This window comes from Aspergillus glaucus (genome assembly GCF_001890805.1).
Source record: "Aspergillus glaucus CBS 516.65 unplaced genomic scaffold ASPGLscaffold_10, whole genome shotgun sequence".
In the NCBI taxonomy this organism is placed as follows: domain Eukaryota; kingdom Fungi; phylum Ascomycota; class Eurotiomycetes; order Eurotiales; family Aspergillaceae; genus Aspergillus; species Aspergillus glaucus.
In genome coordinates, this window is record NW_019170462.1 from 334098 (window position 1) to 351004 (window position 16907).

Genomic DNA, 16907 nt, shown 5'->3' on the forward strand with positions numbered 1-16907 from the left:
CGCTTCCATCATCGTTTTGCAACCCCTCTTCGTTTTGTCGGTTGTTGTTTGATCAATTGCTGCTTGACTTTGTGGTCTGATGTTTCGATAACTGTCTAGCATGCTGCGCGCATCTTCATTTGATTAATCTGAGTCCCTCCCTATCCACAACTCGTACGCAATGTCAACACCCAGACCGCGTGACCGCCGGTCACCGTTTGGAACCCCTGGGACAAGCACTCCTGTCGGCGACTCAACACTCACTGGGGTAACGATCTCCTTATATACGCTGATAAAGCCAATCAAGGACCAAGACTAATCCGTCTATAGCGTTCGCGCATCCCGAGATACCCCCTCACCCCGAGCCGTCTCGGGGTGGCCACGCCCCGGTCAGCTTCACGATTCACTCCACGCAGAGGCGCATCAGGGGCGCCATCGACGCCATATGGAGTTCGTGCGATGCAGCGACGCGCGGCGAACACGCCGGGACGGGATCGGAGGAAGAGCGGCCGGATGCAAAGAGAGACTACGTTTGATATTCTGAAAAATCTGGGGAAGAGTATGTTGGATTCAATTTATGATATTTACGAGCGCTTTCTGACGACTTTCTTTCGTTATCAGCTCTCGCACCTACATCGCAACCAATTCGTTCATCCCCGCAAGAAAAGCCCCCGCCCGAGCCAGAGCCAGAACCACCGAAAGACGAGATCGAGGAATTGGATAATGAGCCCGAGATCGAACGACCCAGATTGTCATTACCGCTGGACGATGTCGACGAAGAAGACGAGGGAAGTCCCGAAATACCAGCCCCTAGGCTTTCATTGGCGTTCGAGGAAGAAGACATCACCGTGGAATACCCGCGCAGAGCTACCAGTGACCGAGATCGGGCAAGACTATCAATGATGAGTTTCGGCGGTCCTCGTCTAAGTGAGAATTTTGGCGATTCTACTAGGTTGGAAAGCGGATCGGAGGGCGGTGATGACACGGGCTTACATGACGTGGGTGGGCCAGATGAGACGGTTATCAGTCAAGGTGCATTTGACCGAGGGTAAGTATATTTTCAGTCAACCCCCGTCTTGAAAAACAATTGGAGCTCACCTTGTCCACAGAGGAGAAACGGAAGACCTAGGCCGGTTTAACTTTGATTTCAACTTCCCATCGCCTCCGCCGCCAGGTGAAGAAGATCAAGACGAGCCATTGGACGACGACGAAGGTTTCGAATTGCCCGCAATGGACCTACAACCTGACACAGGCCCCATGCCTGAAGACGAAATGGATATTGGTGGTGGTTTTGATGACGATGACGACGACGCCGGCGGTGAATTCGGATTGGAACTCAATTTACCACATCAGGCTTCGCCGGAGAGCCCCGGTATTGCAGGTGGAGGATTGCGTGATGAGGACCATATTGCACCAGATCCGAAGCAGAAGCAGTACTCACGACACGGTATCCCGGTTCCGAAGATGCCATCGGGAGTGGTGAAGAAACTGGCCACCCAGTTTGCACGTGGACGAGCTGGATCGAAAGCAAAGATCAACAAACAAACCATGACGGCAATCGAACAAGCGTCCTCTTGGTATTTTGAACAGGTGGGCGAGGATCTGGCAGCGTACTCCAAGCACGCTGGACGCAAGACTATCGATGAAAGCGATGTTACAACATTGATGAGGAGGTAAGAGACCTCAAGTGTCCAATTCTTAAAGAGAATGCTGACTTTATGTAGACAACGCCATATTAACAATTCCACCACCGTCTTTTCTCTTGCGCAAAAACATTTGCCCAAGGAGCTTCTGCAAGACATGAGACTGGCAATGCCGCCATGAACGTGAACCGTCGGATATAATTTACATGCCTCCTCCATTTTTACCTATAATAAGACAAACCGACCAACGCCAGAACGGAATGCTTTACAATACATCATTCGAGCCGGTTACCAGTTCCGGTTCTGGCGGACACGACGAGTGGCTTCGTTGGGCTTCTTCCGGATAATCATGAACAGCATGACGGAGGTTGCAAAGGAAAGGCCGTACCTGTTGAGCATGAACACTCATCCCTGATCTGAGGAATCAGGTCAAACAGAGTATGTGTGGACTTACCATGTCATAATGTATTGGCCGTGGTTGTTCCTTAGGTTGACCGCGGGAGCACGACCGATGGGGATACCCTTGGCCTCGCGATCATAGGCCTCGATCATATCCGGGACTGCAAAGTTAGAACCAGCTATCTCAATTATAGAATACAGATAGACTTACCCATAGTCTCCTCAACCCAAACTGGCTGACTCCCCGTCAACTCAGCCATCTGTTCAATATCAGGAAAATAAAACCTCCCTTTCTCCGGCTCGTTCTCCGGCGTAAACATATTCTTCTTCCAAGGCTCCCGTAGCAACCCCTCAACTGTAACCCCCCCTTGCGGCAACCCAACAGCTCGAACCTTCTGATCCGCCAACTTCTTCGAGATCCATCCTCTGTTAATCAACACGGTGCTCTGCCCGTCGTCCCGCTCCAGCGGAGTCACAACAACGTAACCCTCCTCTCCCTCCCGCATGCGCGGACCAACAAGCATCTCCTGATCATGTCGTAGACGGCCGGTAGCGTAGACTCGACGGTGGTCGAAGTCGGTGATTGCGTCTGGGTCGACGCGCGGGGGAAGTGGGAGGGGTGGTTTCAGGAGGCGGTCTTCGAATTTTGTAATGAGATTTGATTTCCAGTCGAGGCGTTGGACTTGCCATGTTCCGAGGGCGAAGGAGATAATAGGGATTAGAGCTACAACGCACAGCCATTCAGCAAAAGCAAAGAAAAGGGTTGGTGCAGTAGTGACTATACTAACCGAGAATAATCAACCCGGGTCCATGCTTGCGCCCAACACGGACAACCTGTGCTGGATGGTCGACGACAGAGAGCCATCGTTGTTCATCTCCCATTTGTCGGCTATTGCTTAAGAAGCGGATCTGGTGCTGGCGACATCTGGCGCAGATTGAGTCCAGTTTTGATGCGATGCGAGGGCTCCGGAATGCCCGTGTTGGTGGTTGCCATGATCTTGCGGCGGTCCGGTTTAGGACAGAGAAGATTGATCGCATGTCAATTGACACTTTCCTCCTGAGTAATTGGTTTGGATTGGTATTGTCAGTCTGTATGGACGACAAATTGGAGTGTCGTGGGACGGTTGATAGTGGTTAAGATTCCGCCGCGGTGCTCGGTGATCGGAGACCGCAGCCAACTTCCTCCGACGTCTTGTTCAACCCCGGACTACATTCATTTCATTACATTTTCTGTCCATTTTTCTTTTCTTTGTCTTCTTGGGCTGCTGTATGTGATAGTCGCCATGTTCTACCAGGGAAATATTCAGGAGGGAATCGCTGTTGCCGTGAGCCAGTCCAAGGCAGTTGTCTGCTTCGTTCGGGGTACGTTGATGAATCTCCGTTGACAGCTACTGGATGTCTACATGTCAATATCCGCTATACAAGGAGCTATTTATATCTATAGTTTGCTTTGGAGCTTTATGCTGACTGGTACGATTCTTCGGACAGATGATGAGGAGCTGAGCAACGTATGGGAGAACGAATACCTCGCAGACGACCCTACGGTACCTACTTCGATCCCGATGCCTACAACCATTTGCCGCGTTAAATCTAATGTCTTTGCAGTTTGCGCAAGTATTTGTCGAAGAGGCCATCACGTTGCGACTCCCAGTGGGAAGCGAGGGAGCTACATACCTCACATCGTTCTGTCCGATCCCAAAGTTGCCGGGTCTCGTGGTTATCAGGTACTGTCAACATACACTTCAATATTGATCAACGATGGTCAGCGGGCTAATATTTGAATTGCTTACAGAGATGGCATGATGCGAGAGTACATCATACCCGAAATCTCGAAGGAGGATTTCCGCGCGCGACTTCGAGCCGTTTTGGAAGATGGGGGAAAATCGTCGCAAGCTCCACAACAGACACAGACAGATGCCGGGGGTAGTTCTGCTGCTGCGTCTGCTGAACCTACATCTGACCCGGCACTTGCCGCTCAATTAACCCCGCCTGCTCCTCAAATCGCGCAATCCCAATCTCAACCCGCACCAGCTACGAATGACACGAAGACACCTCGGGATGGGAACAAACGTGCTGAAAAGCCGTCTGCGCAAAAACCAGAACCACCGAAGCGAGCGACACCAAGCAAGACTCCATCACAGACACCACAGCAACAACAAGAAAGTCACATCAATCAGACCAAGCAACTCAACAAAAAGACCCCTCGGCCGCGTAAAGCAGCACCAGGGCCTTCCACTACCAGCAAAACCAGCGACACGGAAGTACACCCGAAGCCAACCCCAACAGTTCCAAAACAATACCGTCTCCAAATCCGTCTATTTGATGGCAGCTCCGTCCGTTCAAGTTTCGACCCCTCGCAAACCATCCGCAAAGACGTCCGCCCCTGGCTAGATGATCAAATGGATGAGAAGCACCCATTCAACCTCAAACACATTCTCACTCCTCTACCAAACCGCACTCTCACCATCGCCGACGAAGAGCAGACACTACAAGAGTATCTAGGTCTTGGAGCAACCGCCAACCTGGTCATGGTCCCTATTCAGTCATATACAGAGGCATACACGGGTTCAGACTCTCTGCCCGTGCGAGCAGTAAGCTCCGCTTATGACTTGGCTACTTCTACAGTGGGCGCTGCAGCGGGGTATGTCGGTTCGTGGCTCGGGTATGGACAAACAACAGCGTCGGAGGGCTCTTCTGCTACCGAACCTTCAGCATCTGGCGATGCTAGAAGGACAGCATCACGCCCTGCAGGGTCCCGGGGACCGAATATCCGGACCTTGGCTGATCAGCGAAGAGAGCAGGGCAATAACCAGTTTTATAACGGAAATCAGGTATGTATTCATTCGATGGGAAATACTTTGCAGCTACTGACACCTAATGTTAGCTTAACTTTCAACCACGCGAGAACTCTGACCAGCGATGAAATGATGTGCATGTCATTGTGAATTGTTTTGCTAAGGCGTTTACGGTGTTATTTGTTTTACTTGGCTGTCTATCATTATTGAGCATCTCGCAAGTTGTATAGCATAACTTCAGATTAAACCATATGGTACTACACCTTGAATTGATGGAATTGTATGCAAAGTGGAATGGAGAGTGTTCTTTGTCTTGATTCTGTCTTTCATATATCGCATGAGAATAGGCAGAGTCATCAGACGCATCAAATAATAAAATACAAATCCTCAGTGGTATACATGAGAGGACATTATGTCGCTATACAAATACAAATCATATCAACATCCCAATATTGTTGCAAAGCACCGTAGCTGGATATCTATGTGTATCTCACAACTGAAAAGCACAAACTGCAAAAAGCGCAACTTCACCCAATTTAGTAGGGCTTAGCAGCAGCCTGGCAAGCTTTCTGTATCATAGTTAGCATCATGTAACCCATTTCCGATCTCCCACAATATCGTTGTAACATACCAGCTGATCCAAATACCAACCGCAAATGCTCATATCACCCCGGTGGTCATCCATGCACTGACGGAAGCTCTTGATGTCGGTAGCACAAGGGGCGTTGTCGTAGGACTGGGTAGCGGCGTTGCTCTGCCAAAGTCCGCTGTCCATGGGCTGGGAATCGACGGGAGCGGCTTGCTGCGGCTCAGCAGGGGCGCTGGAGCCGCCGAACATACCACCGATGGCGTGGCCGATGGAAGAACCGACTGCGACACCACTGTAGAAAGATAAACACGTTAGCATGATCCATCTTATCCCGGTGCTCGCCACCTCGGTAAACAACTTACGCTGCGGTCGAGGCCATCTGGCCGAAGAGACCGGGGCCTTGGCTCTGCTGGGCTTGAGGCGGGGGAGGAGCGTGCTGCTGGCCATGCGACGGGTGAGCAGCGGTCGAGTGAGGCTGGTACTGCTGCTGCTGGGGAGCGGCTGCTGGGCGCGGAGGAGCGGCAGTAGGTCTGGTGGGAGCGCTACGAGCCGGAGTCGGCGCGGCACCACGACGTTGACGAGGCATGTTGATGATAGGTAGGTTGTTGTGGTAGATGGGTAGGATAACTGTGAGGGTTGACGTAGTTCGGATAGAGGAGCGCGGTGGGTTTATATATGGAGGAGAAAGAAGAAGCTCGAAGCATCGGCGGACAAAACGAAAACTCCGATGCAGCTGCTAAATTCGGGGGCTTTTATTGGTTGGAAGTGGCCTTTGTCAGCAGATTATGGGAAATACCGGGGAATACAATAAGCGGTATCTTATGTGGGAAAGTTCGGTAGCAAGGAACAGTATTGTTGTATTATTTACAGGACCTGATACAGATATCAGCGTCTCCATCAGTATTTGTTTACTTTGTGCTATCTTATATATCAAAGAAATAGCTATTATTCTATTCTTCTCTGCGTTTACGGATTCTATAATCCTCAGGAATGATCAACATGGATTCTCTACTGTTATCTCCGTCCGAAAACACCGAATATGAGTCACGGAGTATGAATAGCATGGCTATGTAAAGTCTAGTACCTGTGTCGTGATGAATGCGTTCAGATTGTTCTCTATAACTCCATGGAACCTTCAAGGGTATCTATCTATGGGTCCTGCGCGACCAGGGACGCGCTGCTGAAGCAGTGCAGGACAATGCCCGTTCGTAAAACGAAGAGCGCAAGCTCTTTATAATCTCAGGAGCTTGTCTGAGAAGGCATCTGCCTGGAGGCCACTGGATCGTAGCCGCGCCATCGACATTAGTGCAATATTATGCTGGAACCAGGCCAGCTGATCGCTAGAATGGTTTCGTTTCGATGTCCTGCTGTTGTCCTACTTCAATTTAGAGGCCATTATTCAATCTGCCTCTTTCACTTCCCATCTCTTTCCTTCCGATTCTTCTTCTTCTTCTGTTTCCTCTCCGTGTTTTCCTTGCGCAGTCCTTCCCTGTCAAGTTTCTTCCCTTGCTTGAAGCGCTTGTTTTTGTCCTTATTCTTCTTTCCGGTCTTCTCTGTTTTCTCAGAACGAGGGACGTCTACTGGTTTTTGAGCCATCGTTTCTTCATTGTCGGAACCGCCGTCTTCGTCTTCGTCAGGGTCGGAGTTCGCATCAGATCTTGAATCGCCCGAGGGATTTTTGGAAGATTGTTCCGACTTCACGGACTTCATAAGCAATTCCAATTCTTTTCGCCGAGCAACTGCTCTCTCCTTCGCCTCTCGTTCTTTGCGTTCTAGGTCAATTCTATCATTTCCAGCCTGATGAGGTCAGTACCAGTGCCAATCTGAGATACCAGGGATACATACGAGTCCGTGCTTAATGAACCGATTGGCAGCTTCTTTGTCGAGAGTCATCGTGCGCTGTTCAGGTCCTGTCTCTGCTGTCTTGATCTTGTCGAAATATTGTCGCAATCTGGTGAGCTCTCTCCACACTGCATGCGCTTTGGGGTCTTCCCCACGGAGATTCAGATAAGCTATGAATTGATTAGCGAAAACCTCGATCGAGACTATATTGCGGATATAAATGAGACATACAGAAGATCACATTTTCCAGCGCGTAAGTTACCATAACGTAGAATTTCGCCTTGTCCAAGACAGGCAGATTCTTGGACGTCTCAGCGAGAGAACGGTTAAGTAGCGGCTGGATCATTTCTTCCACATCGTCAATGTCATCATCCAGCTGTTCAAGCACCGGAAAAAGCTCTTTTGCCTCCATTTCGGCTATGGTGATCGTTAAGAAGTTGGGTTTGGAGAAACGAAAGCACCTGCATAATGACGATTTTTTATCTACAGGCGGTGAGTCGGGCGGTCAGTATCTTCGGCCTCGTTTATCATTTCCGTTGATTTCGGCATCAACACATTCTATCATCACCTTTTGTTTGCCTCGTGTAGGCGTTATTATGTTCTAGATTTACTATCTCTGTTGAAACTGTCGTTCCTTCAATAATGCGAACCTAGTTATCGTTGCGCGACTAATAGTACTTGTTTCCCGAGTACCGACAATAAAGAGCTTTCCATATTAGCTATTGGAGATCCTTCCCTTCCAATCCTTCAAAGTGTTGCTCATACTAGGACGTCGTCCGCTCTTGCGGACGGGGGTGTGCGACTTCTGTCTTGCTGCGGGACATCGTCCGGGCCGGTGGGCTAGTAACCGATTCTCGTCAACATGGATGCAAGATGCAGATGAGGTAGCAAGAGAGACCGGCACACGCCCGTTATCCGGGCGAATTCACCTCCTTGGAATTGGAAATGTAGGGTCGTTTGTTGCCCACTCATTAGCGGGTCGCCAATATCCGCCGCCGATGACCTTACTCCTACATCATTCAAACGTCTATCGATCATGGATCTCGAAGAAAGAGTGTATAGCGATAAACGTGAACGGGTTGGACGATGTCAAGTCTGGTTTCGACGTAAATGTCAAGAGCAGCGACAGTGATACGTGGTATTCGTTACCCTGGGATAAAGACGGTAAACCGGAGGAGAGAGACAGGACTCTTAGCGAGAAGCTCAAGGACGGCAATATCGAAAAGTCACTAGCACAGTCGGAGGTAGACGATAGCACAATTGAGTGTGCGGTTGTTACTGTCAAGGCAAACCAAACGGTCAGAGCCGTGTCGTCCATCAGCCACCGTTTGACTCGGGATTCTACCATTCTCCTACTGCAAAATGGAATGGGAACGATCGATGAGCTCAATGAGAAGGTGTTCCCGGACTCGTCAAACCGTCCGCATTACATGACGGGCATTTTCTCCCACGGTTTGTACCAAATGTCGCCATTCCAGGTGGTTCATACTGGTATCGGCACCACTGTTCTCAGCCCTGCACCGTCACGGGAAGTTGTTGCTACTGCGGGTGACAATGACGCAGACTGGGCACCTACGACGAAATACCTATTACGCACCTTAACCCTCACACCACCACTCGTTGCCTTCGCAGAAACGCCATCGTCCATCGTCCAGTACCAGCTGGAGAAGCTAGCCATGAATGCGGTGATCAACCCGCTAACATCTCTCATGGAATGCAAAAATGGCGAGATCCTCTACAACTACAAATTCACCCGAGTCATGCGGTTACTTCTCATCGAGATATCTAGCGTGATTCTAGCCCTCCCGGAAGTGCAAGGCATCCCAGGGATCGAAGCGCGTTTCGATCCGGAACGTCTGCGGTGGATGGCAGTGCAGCTTGCAAGCAAGACTCGTCACAACATGAGCTCCATGCTTCAAGATATGTTGAGTGGGAAAGCGACGGAGATTGAATATATCAACGGCTATATCGTGCGGCGGGGCGAGGAGCTTGGGATCAAATGCGTAGTGAACTTTATGATTAAGGAGATGGTGCAAGCTAGGGTAGCGTTACTGCACCAGCGAGAATCGGGGGCTGTTCCGATGGATCTTTCGGGGTTCGAGGATGAACAATGAGATCTATCTCTCTTTTGAAACAATCTATTATCCAAGGACTATATACATTCATGTATTGTATTTGCACTCTAACAAGACACGGCTTCCACTGCCTGTTGACACAAATCATAGATCTGCTTCCACCGTCTCAGAAGCATTTCAATTCTGCCATCTGTTTGACTAGTCATATCCCCCACCTTTGCAACCGTCGTGCTGGCCTCTCCGGCGTAAGCCTTTATCCATTTGCGGATAATAGTCTCTGTCTTCTTATCGTCTACGCCTTTGGTTGAGTGCCCAAGAACGTAGTTCTGCCAGTTCTTGGGTGTCATGTACTTGATGCATGCTGCGATTTCGGTGCGGTAGCAAGCGCCGGTGGATGTTACTTGGTAGTTACTAGGGTTGTTAGTTATCATCTATGAGAACAGCGATAGGGGTACGTACCCATAGTATTGCTGCAGATTAAGTTCTTCTTGGAGAGAAGGATTAAGATCTCGGAAAATTATATCGTCGAGATATAATGTTTCACAGTCGTTTTTGTCGAGGAAAAAACCATCTGCCTGAAGTCAGCTGGGATAAGTGAGGGTTTTGTATAGATTTGTGTTTACATTCAGCAAAGAGGAAGTCGTTCGGATGAGGGCCGTAGCTCATGTATACCTCTTCTCCTTCGTCTGATATAGTTAGTTTCGATCTGGAAAGATGAGAGACAGGGGTTAATACCGTAGTCGTTCGTAGCTCGAAAGACATATTCCTTGCCATTGAATTTCACATCATCCTATATCATGAATCCGTGAGAACTCATCCCAAAAGCAGAAGTTAGAATGGCACCTACTATAACATCCGAATGATTAAAATAATCCGCAAAAGGCAACAAAGCCATAGCATCATTCCGATCCTCCGGCGCCTCTTCCCCGGGCATCAGATAATGAAACGATCTTGTATTCACAATAAGCCAGTGATATGAAAACGTCTCCCAATCTGTTTCCGGAAAGACAGAAATGACCGTCTCCCATGCAGCCTGTAACCGTTTCTCCTGCTGAGGGAGAAGGCTCTGGTGAGATGAGTCGTAGGGATACTCGCTCATTCGCTTCTGGAAAGTATTCCAGGTCCCGGATATCGATGGAGGGAGCAATGTCTGGTCGGGGTCCGACCCCCGGAGGGATTCAGGCCATACAATTGGCATACTATCTTCAAAATCCTGGCGACTGGGCCAGGTGTTTCTCCAGAGGTCGTATTTCTGGAGGGCTTCAGCGTCGCTATTTGTAAAGAATGCTGCGAATAGGGCATGGACGGGCGTTCCCTCGGGGAACTTGCTGCTGAATGATTCAGGGATGCAATTTATGGTGAACATTGCTTCTAATGGTACTCTGAGAAGAGATTCGCCTTTCTGTAGTAGATTGATTAGCAATTGTGTTTTTAGGGAGTATGGGGAGGCGTACTTTGATATTTCGCGTGGCTATCATGCCCAGACCACGGCCTGGGAACCGGGCTGGGGCAATTCCATTGGGAGTTATTCCTTGGGATACAGCCCATTCTGTGAAGGATTCATGTTCTTCTCCGGGCCACCAGGTTGGTTTCATTTTGTTGTAGACGATTTCTTGGTTGAGACTGATGCGGAAGTTATGACGAGACCAGAATGGGAAGAGTTCCAAGACCAGATCTCGTGTCCAGAATTGAGAGTAGGCAATTGAGATATACAGAATAATACAGTGCTAGATTCTCAATAATCGAGACTCATTCCACATCAAAGCCCTGAATATTTCGAGTCCAAATTCTTATCGTTTATCAATCAGTCTATCAGCGGCGGTGGCACGTGCCCGCCGGAGCTTCTGCACTTCCCCGAACAGCGATCATGTCACTCTCTTCCGTCTGCCAAGGGTTAATGTACACAACGCCCTAGACACAAAATGTCGGTCCTAGGGAGTCGTGGAACACTTGGTATTCGAGCATTGACTCGGCCAATACCTCTCACACCAGCTTGCTGTGTGCGGTCCTTCTCCGTGCTCAACCGTCCTCCGCCAAAGTATCCCGGACATGTCCCATTGACGTTTGTGGAACGCGGCGCCCTTGCTGTGGGCTCTGCGGTTGGGTCTCTTTTAAATCCTCGAAGAGGAGGTATTAATCCCAATTGAGCGCGCGACAGAATACATACTAATCCAGAACTGCATCAGACCTCATCGCCGCCCTAGGCGAAGCCACAGCAACACCCTACTTCATCTACCGCCTCCGCGATGCCATGCTCTCCGACCCAACAGGCCGACGGATCCTCCGCGACCGCCCCCGCATAACCTCCGAAACCCTCCCCCTCCCTTACCTCCGCTCGCTCCCCGAGAACTCCGTCGGCCGCACCTACGCCGCCTGGCTCGACCGCGAGGGCGTCTCCCCAGACACCCGCGACAACGTGCAGTACATCGACGACGAAGAGTGTGCGTATGTTATGCAGCGGTATCGCGAGTGTCATGACTTCTACCACGCTGTGACGGGGCTGCCGGTCTTTGTGGAGGGGGAGTTGGCGCTGAAGGCGTTTGAGTTTTTGAATACGGTTATTCCGATGACGGGGTTGAGTCTGTTTGCGTTTGTGAGGTTGAAGCCGGCGGAAAAGGAGAGGTTCTTTTCATTGCATTTGCCGTGGGCGGTTAGGGCTGGGCTTAAGAGTAAGGAGTTGATTAATGTTTATTGGGAGGAGGTGCTGGAGAAGAATGTGGATGAGTTGCGGGAGGAGTTGAACATTGAGGCGCCGCCGGATCTAAGAGAGATCAGGAAGATGATCCGGCAGCAGAAGAAGAGAGAGAAGGAGCAGCAGATGTCGGGGTAGACTGGTTTCTGACTGAATTTGTATGATTATGTCTGTTTATGTAGAGCGAATACCATTCCAAAGGCTTAGATGCAGGGTGAAGATGAATCGTAACGCCATGAAGGGTTCTTTGAAATACCAAATCGTACAACCCGTTATAATGCTAAACCCACAATAGCCTTTTTTTTTTTTTTGCCTAACATGAATTCAACACGAAACCCCTACAGATCCAACAAATCATCATCATCATCCCAACCACCTTTCCGCCGGCTGATAACAATCTTGCTTTCCTCCTCAGTCTTGCGCTGGTTCTCTGAAATTGCATTCAGCAGGTCCTTGAGCTGTTCCTCAGTGACCTTCTGGCGGAGTTGGCCTGTCTGTGCGAGCATGATGAGCCGGCTCTCGATATCGGCGGCGCGCGATTCCTTGACGAGGCGGATGCGGTTGAGACGGTCGACGGCTTCGGGTTCGAGGATTTGGTTAAGGATGGCGGAGCGGCGTTCACCTATTAGGGATGAGTAAGTGGTCTGCTGTTTGGATAGATGGGGTAGGACGTGGCATACCTTCCATTGCCCTGTAGGGAAAAAGCAGTCAGAATCAAGCAGGACCTCAAGTATTAGTGTGGGTTCTCACCTCTTCTGGTCTTCCTGGCCTTCACCCCCGGCCCCACGGGAGCCACCCTGCTGCTGGAGCTGTGCCAGACGGGCACGTCTGATCTGTATAGACACTGAGCATGTGCCTCAAGAAAGCACGAACGTCACGAGAAGGCTCTGCATACTAACCTCCTCTAGCTCTGCGTCGGCCATGATGTCTGTATATGCGAAGTTTTCTGGGAGAAAACGGTATCGAGCAATTCGTAGTAAAAGAAATTACCGGCGCTAGTATTGAATCCCCGTATCGAGCTGTCACTATCGCAGAGCCGCTGACGGATCAATTTGCACCCCCGCTCACCGCCTGAGGCACTAAGGCATAACATAGTGGGGCGCCACGCGCGAGTCATGTGACTGAAAATGAGTGGCGTACAGGGGTATGTAAGTTTCCCCGTATTTAACCGCGATAACCTTGACCATGGGTGAACTGAAGCTTGAACCAGTGCCACCTATACTATGCTACCATTAGTATTGCCATTATACAAGAGTACTCTGATAGTACTCCGTACACGTACTCCCACACGCTAAGCGCTCGCGTCGACTGAGCGTGTTTCAGAAAGAATACGCTTATCAGTTTGGGATGCGCTGGTGTCGTCATAGGCCGCCAAGAACGGGTCGGTCGGGCGTCTATTGAATCTTGATATCATATAGTCTATCCGAGACCCAGCACTATTGTACAGTACTTTAAATCGGGATTGCTCTGGAATACCGGGATATCGGTACCTATCTAGATTTCTCCCAATAGAGACATCTAGTCGATATCATAAAGATCAATGCTTTTTTCCCGACAGAACTCAGGACATTAAAACGGACGGCGTTTGAAGGACTATAAAAAGAAGACGAGCTATTCCTAATTGGTACTAAGCCGGCACCTCCGCCCGGAGTCGATCTTGCCGACCACATGTTCCTGGTCAAATTGTAAGCATACGTAGCCTGAGGCTATTGGAATGGGGCAGATGCACATTGTGAGATCAGACGATGCAATGTATGATGACAGATACTAACCTGTACATATTCCTTTTGAAAATACATAACGGTATCTCCTTACAACTACAAGTAGAGGTACCTGTAAAGTAAGCGTATTGGAGCTGTGACCAAAGCAGATCGACTTCCTCATCAGGTTTAGTTCCACCAGCACGTGCCCCGTTCGCCTCCCCGTCTGGCTTCGTCTCTTCCTCTCTGTCTCTCTTCTTTTCCCTTCTCTCTTTTCCCTCCTTCGTGATTAACTTTTTTTCAACGACTGCAATTCTATCGCTCTCTGATTTCAATTCGTCGATTCGTTCATTCCCTGCATTAACACCAACAAAGCGTGCATTATCGTCTGTCGCACGCCTGTCTGACACTCCCTTGCCCCCGATTCGACCGAGTGCGATCTCTCCTTCTCCTCTTTCCTCCTCTCCTTTAGAGCCGCACCCCCTCTCCCCATTTGCTATCCCTCGCTGTCTCCTCTTCGCTTGTCGCTGTCTGATCCCTCTCGGAAATAATTTGTTATAATTCTCGCATCGCCTCCTCGTATCTGCAGCCTTCAATCCGTCCGCGACTCAATGCTTCTTGTTCCGATCGGTTAGATACTCCAATCTGCGCGCTGGTGGGGACGTTGCGTCAAATTTGTTACATGCATGGAAGCCAGCAGTTCTTTTGTTCGTTGGGCTTTTTGACGGTTAAAGAGAAGGTATCGGTGTGGTGTATAAATCACCTATAATAAGCTACACCTTGCGGCCTTCATTTCGCATATTTTCCATCTATACTCACCTTCTCTTAATCCTCACTACTATCAACGCTATTCATCATGGCCGAGTATGCTGATTTCTCTTTCCTTCTCTTCTCTTTCTCCTGCCTTTCCTTCATTGCGTTCAATGAATTCAAATCGCTAATTTTTATGGTCAGTTTAATCGCCTTCCACACATATTATTCACGTCACAGTTTCCTTTCACCTTCCACGATGATTTCACGACCAAACAATCATAGACGATCGCTCTCGTCCGGTAATCGAACACCATCCCCCGACCGGGCCGTTACAAGGGCCAAGTCGACGGATGGGCTGTCCAGATTCAAATCCGAGAAGCCAACACCGGCTGTCCGGTCGACGAGCGTAGGAAATTTTACCGACAGTGGTTTTAGCACGCTGAAGGACCCAAGACTTGCAGCTCCAATGGAAGAGTCAGAGGAGTCATCACCGGCCTCTCATCACCCTGACCTGAACGATGAGGTCGCTGCGTTAAGTGTCAAGCTTGTTCAGGCTATCAACAACCAAACTACCCTCGATGACAATCTGGTCGCTACCCGCCAGGAACTGGAACAGGCTCAGACCATGGTCCAAACATTGGAGCTCGAAAATGAGAAGTATCGGCGAGACATCGACCAGGAAGTGTTGATCAGAAAGGCCGATTCGGACCAGGAGATTTCCCGTTTACAAGATGCTTTGGCAGAAGAGAAAGCACAGCGGGCAGCCATCGAAAAGGGCAAAAAGACCATCGAGCAAGAGCTTGAGACCCTTACTGCTGCTCTCTTTGAGGAAGCTAATAAGGTAATTTCATTCTTGGTCCTCCTACGCTATTTTGGACATTCCAACTAACTTATCTAGATGGTTGCTGCTGCCAAACTCGAGCGAGAAGAAGTCGAAAAGAAGAATGAGCAACTCCGTGCTCAGGTCAAAGACACCGAATCCCTTCTTGCGTCGCATCAAGATCAACTAGCAGAATTGAAAGCTGTCATGCAGGGCATGAACCCTGCGAAGGATGACACCGATACTCGCACGATCGCCTCCACCGCCCCCTCGTCACCAGCTGCACGCCGTCAGTCACTGCAAGGGATGGTCAAGAAGAACCAGGAAACCGCACAACCTCTGGACCAAGATCTACCCGCACAACCGACTGAGGACATCTTACCGGGTCCCTCTACTAGCTTCCCACATTTGGTCAAGACTGTGTGCCGGACGGAACATCAAGCATTTGAGGATTTTCGTGACCTATTTCACGTGCCGCAGTCAAGGCCTCCCAGCCGGGCGCCCAGCGGATCGTACAGTGGTCTAAATGTGATGAGCTTTGCCAACTTTGGCAGTGGAAGTTTTGGTTCAACATCTTCGTCGCCGTCCAAATCACAAACTCATTCTCCCAGTGGGAGTATGTCTTCTCCACAGCCCGGTAGTTCGCACTCTCCATTGAAGGAAAAGCGGTTCTACAAGAGGGCTCTCGTTGAGGATATTGAACCAACTCTCAGACTTGATCTCGCTCCAGGAATTTCATGGCTTACGCGACGTACGGTCATAAATGGTATTTGTGAGGGCAGCTTGTTAGTAGAGCCGATGCCACCAACAGGGAGGGACCCATGTGCAATGTGTGGCGAGCGCAGGGCCGCACCTGAGTACCAACGGTGCCACCGTTTCCGAACATCTGATAGCGAGGCCGCTCAACGATACCCATTGTGTTCTCTCTGTCTGGAGAGGACGCGGTCATGTTGTGAATTCACCGGATACCTCCGTCTTATCCTTGACGGACATGTCCGGGCCGGCGATTCCGAAGAAGAAAAGGATGCTTGGGAAGAAACAGTTCGTCTACGGGAGAGGATGTTCTGGTCGCGCGTCGGCGCTGGCGTTGTTCCCTTGTATTCCCACGCCCCTGTGAATGGCTTGACGGGTGCGCAAGTCGATGGTCTTCAACCGTCGATACTTGAGAGTACCGGCGTGCAGACCGATGCAGAAAATGATTACCACGAATATTACAATGATGACAGCGACTACGACAGAGCGTCTGTGTACGAGGACCCCTTCGTATCCGCCGGCTCCGCATCTCCCGCGAGCACTGTGTATTCGGCCGTCAACACCGATCAGCCGGAACCGCTGGATTTGGGGCAAGAGGTCTATGAGCCTACCATTGAGCAGGTGACGGTCTCTGCCGCCATCCAATCTCCTAAGTCTGAAGAAAATGATGCACCAATTAAACAATTAACGACGCAAACTGTCGAGCCGGTTATCGAAAAGGAGACCGCTTGAACTGGGGATGACGGATAATGATCCGTCCCACGCAGACAATGAATTCTGGCGTTCATGATGATTATTATTTTTCGCGCTTCGGCCTCTCATTTCTCGCTTTGCAAAACTTTATACCATTTTATTCTCGACATGTCC

General features: G+C 49.9%; 10 protein-coding genes across 10 annotated transcripts; 5 read left to right on the forward strand and 5 right to left on the reverse strand.

Annotated features, from left to right (window-relative positions):
• Positions 1–29: 29 nt before the first annotated feature.
• Positions 30–1803, forward strand: ASPGLDRAFT_74324 (uncharacterized protein; the record flags this gene model as incomplete). Its single annotated transcript, XM_022549730.1, has 5 exons — positions 30–247; positions 310–538; positions 601–1027; positions 1089–1652; positions 1704–1803. The coding sequence occupies exons 1-5, from the start codon at positions 161–163 to the stop codon at positions 1801–1803; spliced, it is 1407 nt and encodes a 468-aa protein (XP_022400899.1). The 5' UTR covers positions 30–160.
• A 102-nt stretch (positions 1804–1905) lies between these two features.
• ASPGLDRAFT_47030 (cytochrome oxidase assembly protein SHY1) lies at positions 1906–3137 on the reverse strand. Its single transcript, XM_022546576.1, has 4 exons — positions 2810–3137; positions 2233–2745; positions 2077–2182; positions 1906–2010 (listed from the first exon to the last, which is right to left on the reverse strand). The coding sequence occupies exons 1-4, from the start codon at positions 2901–2903 to the stop codon at positions 1911–1913; spliced, it is 813 nt and encodes a 270-aa protein (XP_022400900.1). The 5' UTR covers positions 2904–3137; the 3' UTR covers positions 1906–1910.
• Positions 3138–3304: 167 nt separating this feature from the next.
• On the forward strand, positions 3305–4944 carry ASPGLDRAFT_35484 (UBX domain protein; the record flags this gene model as incomplete). Its single annotated transcript, XM_022544567.1, has 5 exons — positions 3305–3383; positions 3510–3565; positions 3627–3745; positions 3814–4852; positions 4906–4944. The coding sequence occupies 5 exons, from the start codon at positions 3305–3307 to the stop codon at positions 4942–4944; spliced, it is 1332 nt and encodes a 443-aa protein (XP_022400901.1).
• A 229-nt stretch (positions 4945–5173) lies between these two features.
• ASPGLDRAFT_301678 (uncharacterized protein) lies at positions 5174–5976 on the reverse strand. Its single transcript, XM_022543922.1, has one exon. The coding sequence runs from the start codon at positions 5850–5852 to the stop codon at positions 5403–5405; it is 450 nt and encodes a 149-aa protein (XP_022400902.1). The 5' UTR covers positions 5853–5976; the 3' UTR covers positions 5174–5402.
• An 842-nt stretch (positions 5977–6818) lies between these two features.
• Positions 6819–7680, reverse strand: ASPGLDRAFT_126754 (Sas10/Utp3/C1D family protein; the record flags this gene model as incomplete). The annotated part of the gene is made up of 3 exons (XM_022540671.1): positions 6819–7202; positions 7251–7417; positions 7479–7680. Coding segments are annotated over 3 exons (753 nt in total), but the record flags the coding sequence as incomplete, so codon positions are not given.
• Positions 7681–8113: 433 nt separating this feature from the next.
• On the forward strand, positions 8114–9361 carry ASPGLDRAFT_126273 (uncharacterized protein; the record flags this gene model as incomplete). Its single annotated transcript, XM_022540634.1, has 1 exon — positions 8114–9361. One exon carries the CDS (start codon positions 8114–8116, stop codon positions 9359–9361), a length of 1248 nt encoding a protein of 415 aa, XP_022400904.1.
• Positions 9362–9429: 68 nt separating this feature from the next.
• ASPGLDRAFT_126731 (uncharacterized protein) lies at positions 9430–10917 on the reverse strand (the record flags this gene model as incomplete). Its single annotated transcript, XM_022540667.1, has 6 exons — positions 9430–9733; positions 9782–9893; positions 9946–10008; positions 10058–10112; positions 10170–10724; positions 10777–10917. The coding sequence occupies 6 exons, from the start codon at positions 10915–10917 to the stop codon at positions 9430–9432; spliced, it is 1230 nt and encodes a 409-aa protein (XP_022400905.1).
• A 327-nt stretch (positions 10918–11244) lies between these two features.
• coq4 (ubiquinone biosynthesis protein COQ4) lies at positions 11245–12137 on the forward strand (the record flags this gene model as incomplete). The annotated part of the gene is made up of 2 exons (XM_022539579.1): positions 11245–11452; positions 11509–12137. Coding segments are annotated over 2 exons (837 nt in total), but the record flags the coding sequence as incomplete, so codon positions are not given.
• A 94-nt stretch (positions 12138–12231) lies between these two features.
• Positions 12232–12937, reverse strand: ASPGLDRAFT_57931 (DNA-binding protein; the record flags this gene model as incomplete). The annotated part of the gene is made up of 4 exons (XM_022548289.1): positions 12232–12636; positions 12695–12705; positions 12765–12847; positions 12914–12937. The coding sequence occupies 4 exons, from the start codon at positions 12935–12937 to the stop codon at positions 12353–12355; spliced, it is 402 nt and encodes a 133-aa protein (XP_022400907.1). The 3' UTR covers positions 12232–12352.
• A 1723-nt stretch (positions 12938–14660) lies between these two features.
• ASPGLDRAFT_66485 (guanine nucleotide exchange factor SEC2) lies at positions 14661–16772 on the forward strand (the record flags this gene model as incomplete). The annotated part of the gene is made up of 2 exons (XM_022549021.1): positions 14661–15308; positions 15366–16772. 2 exons carry the CDS (start codon positions 14661–14663, stop codon positions 16770–16772), a joined length of 2055 nt encoding a protein of 684 aa, XP_022400908.1.
• Between the last annotated feature and the right edge of the window lie 135 nt (positions 16773–16907).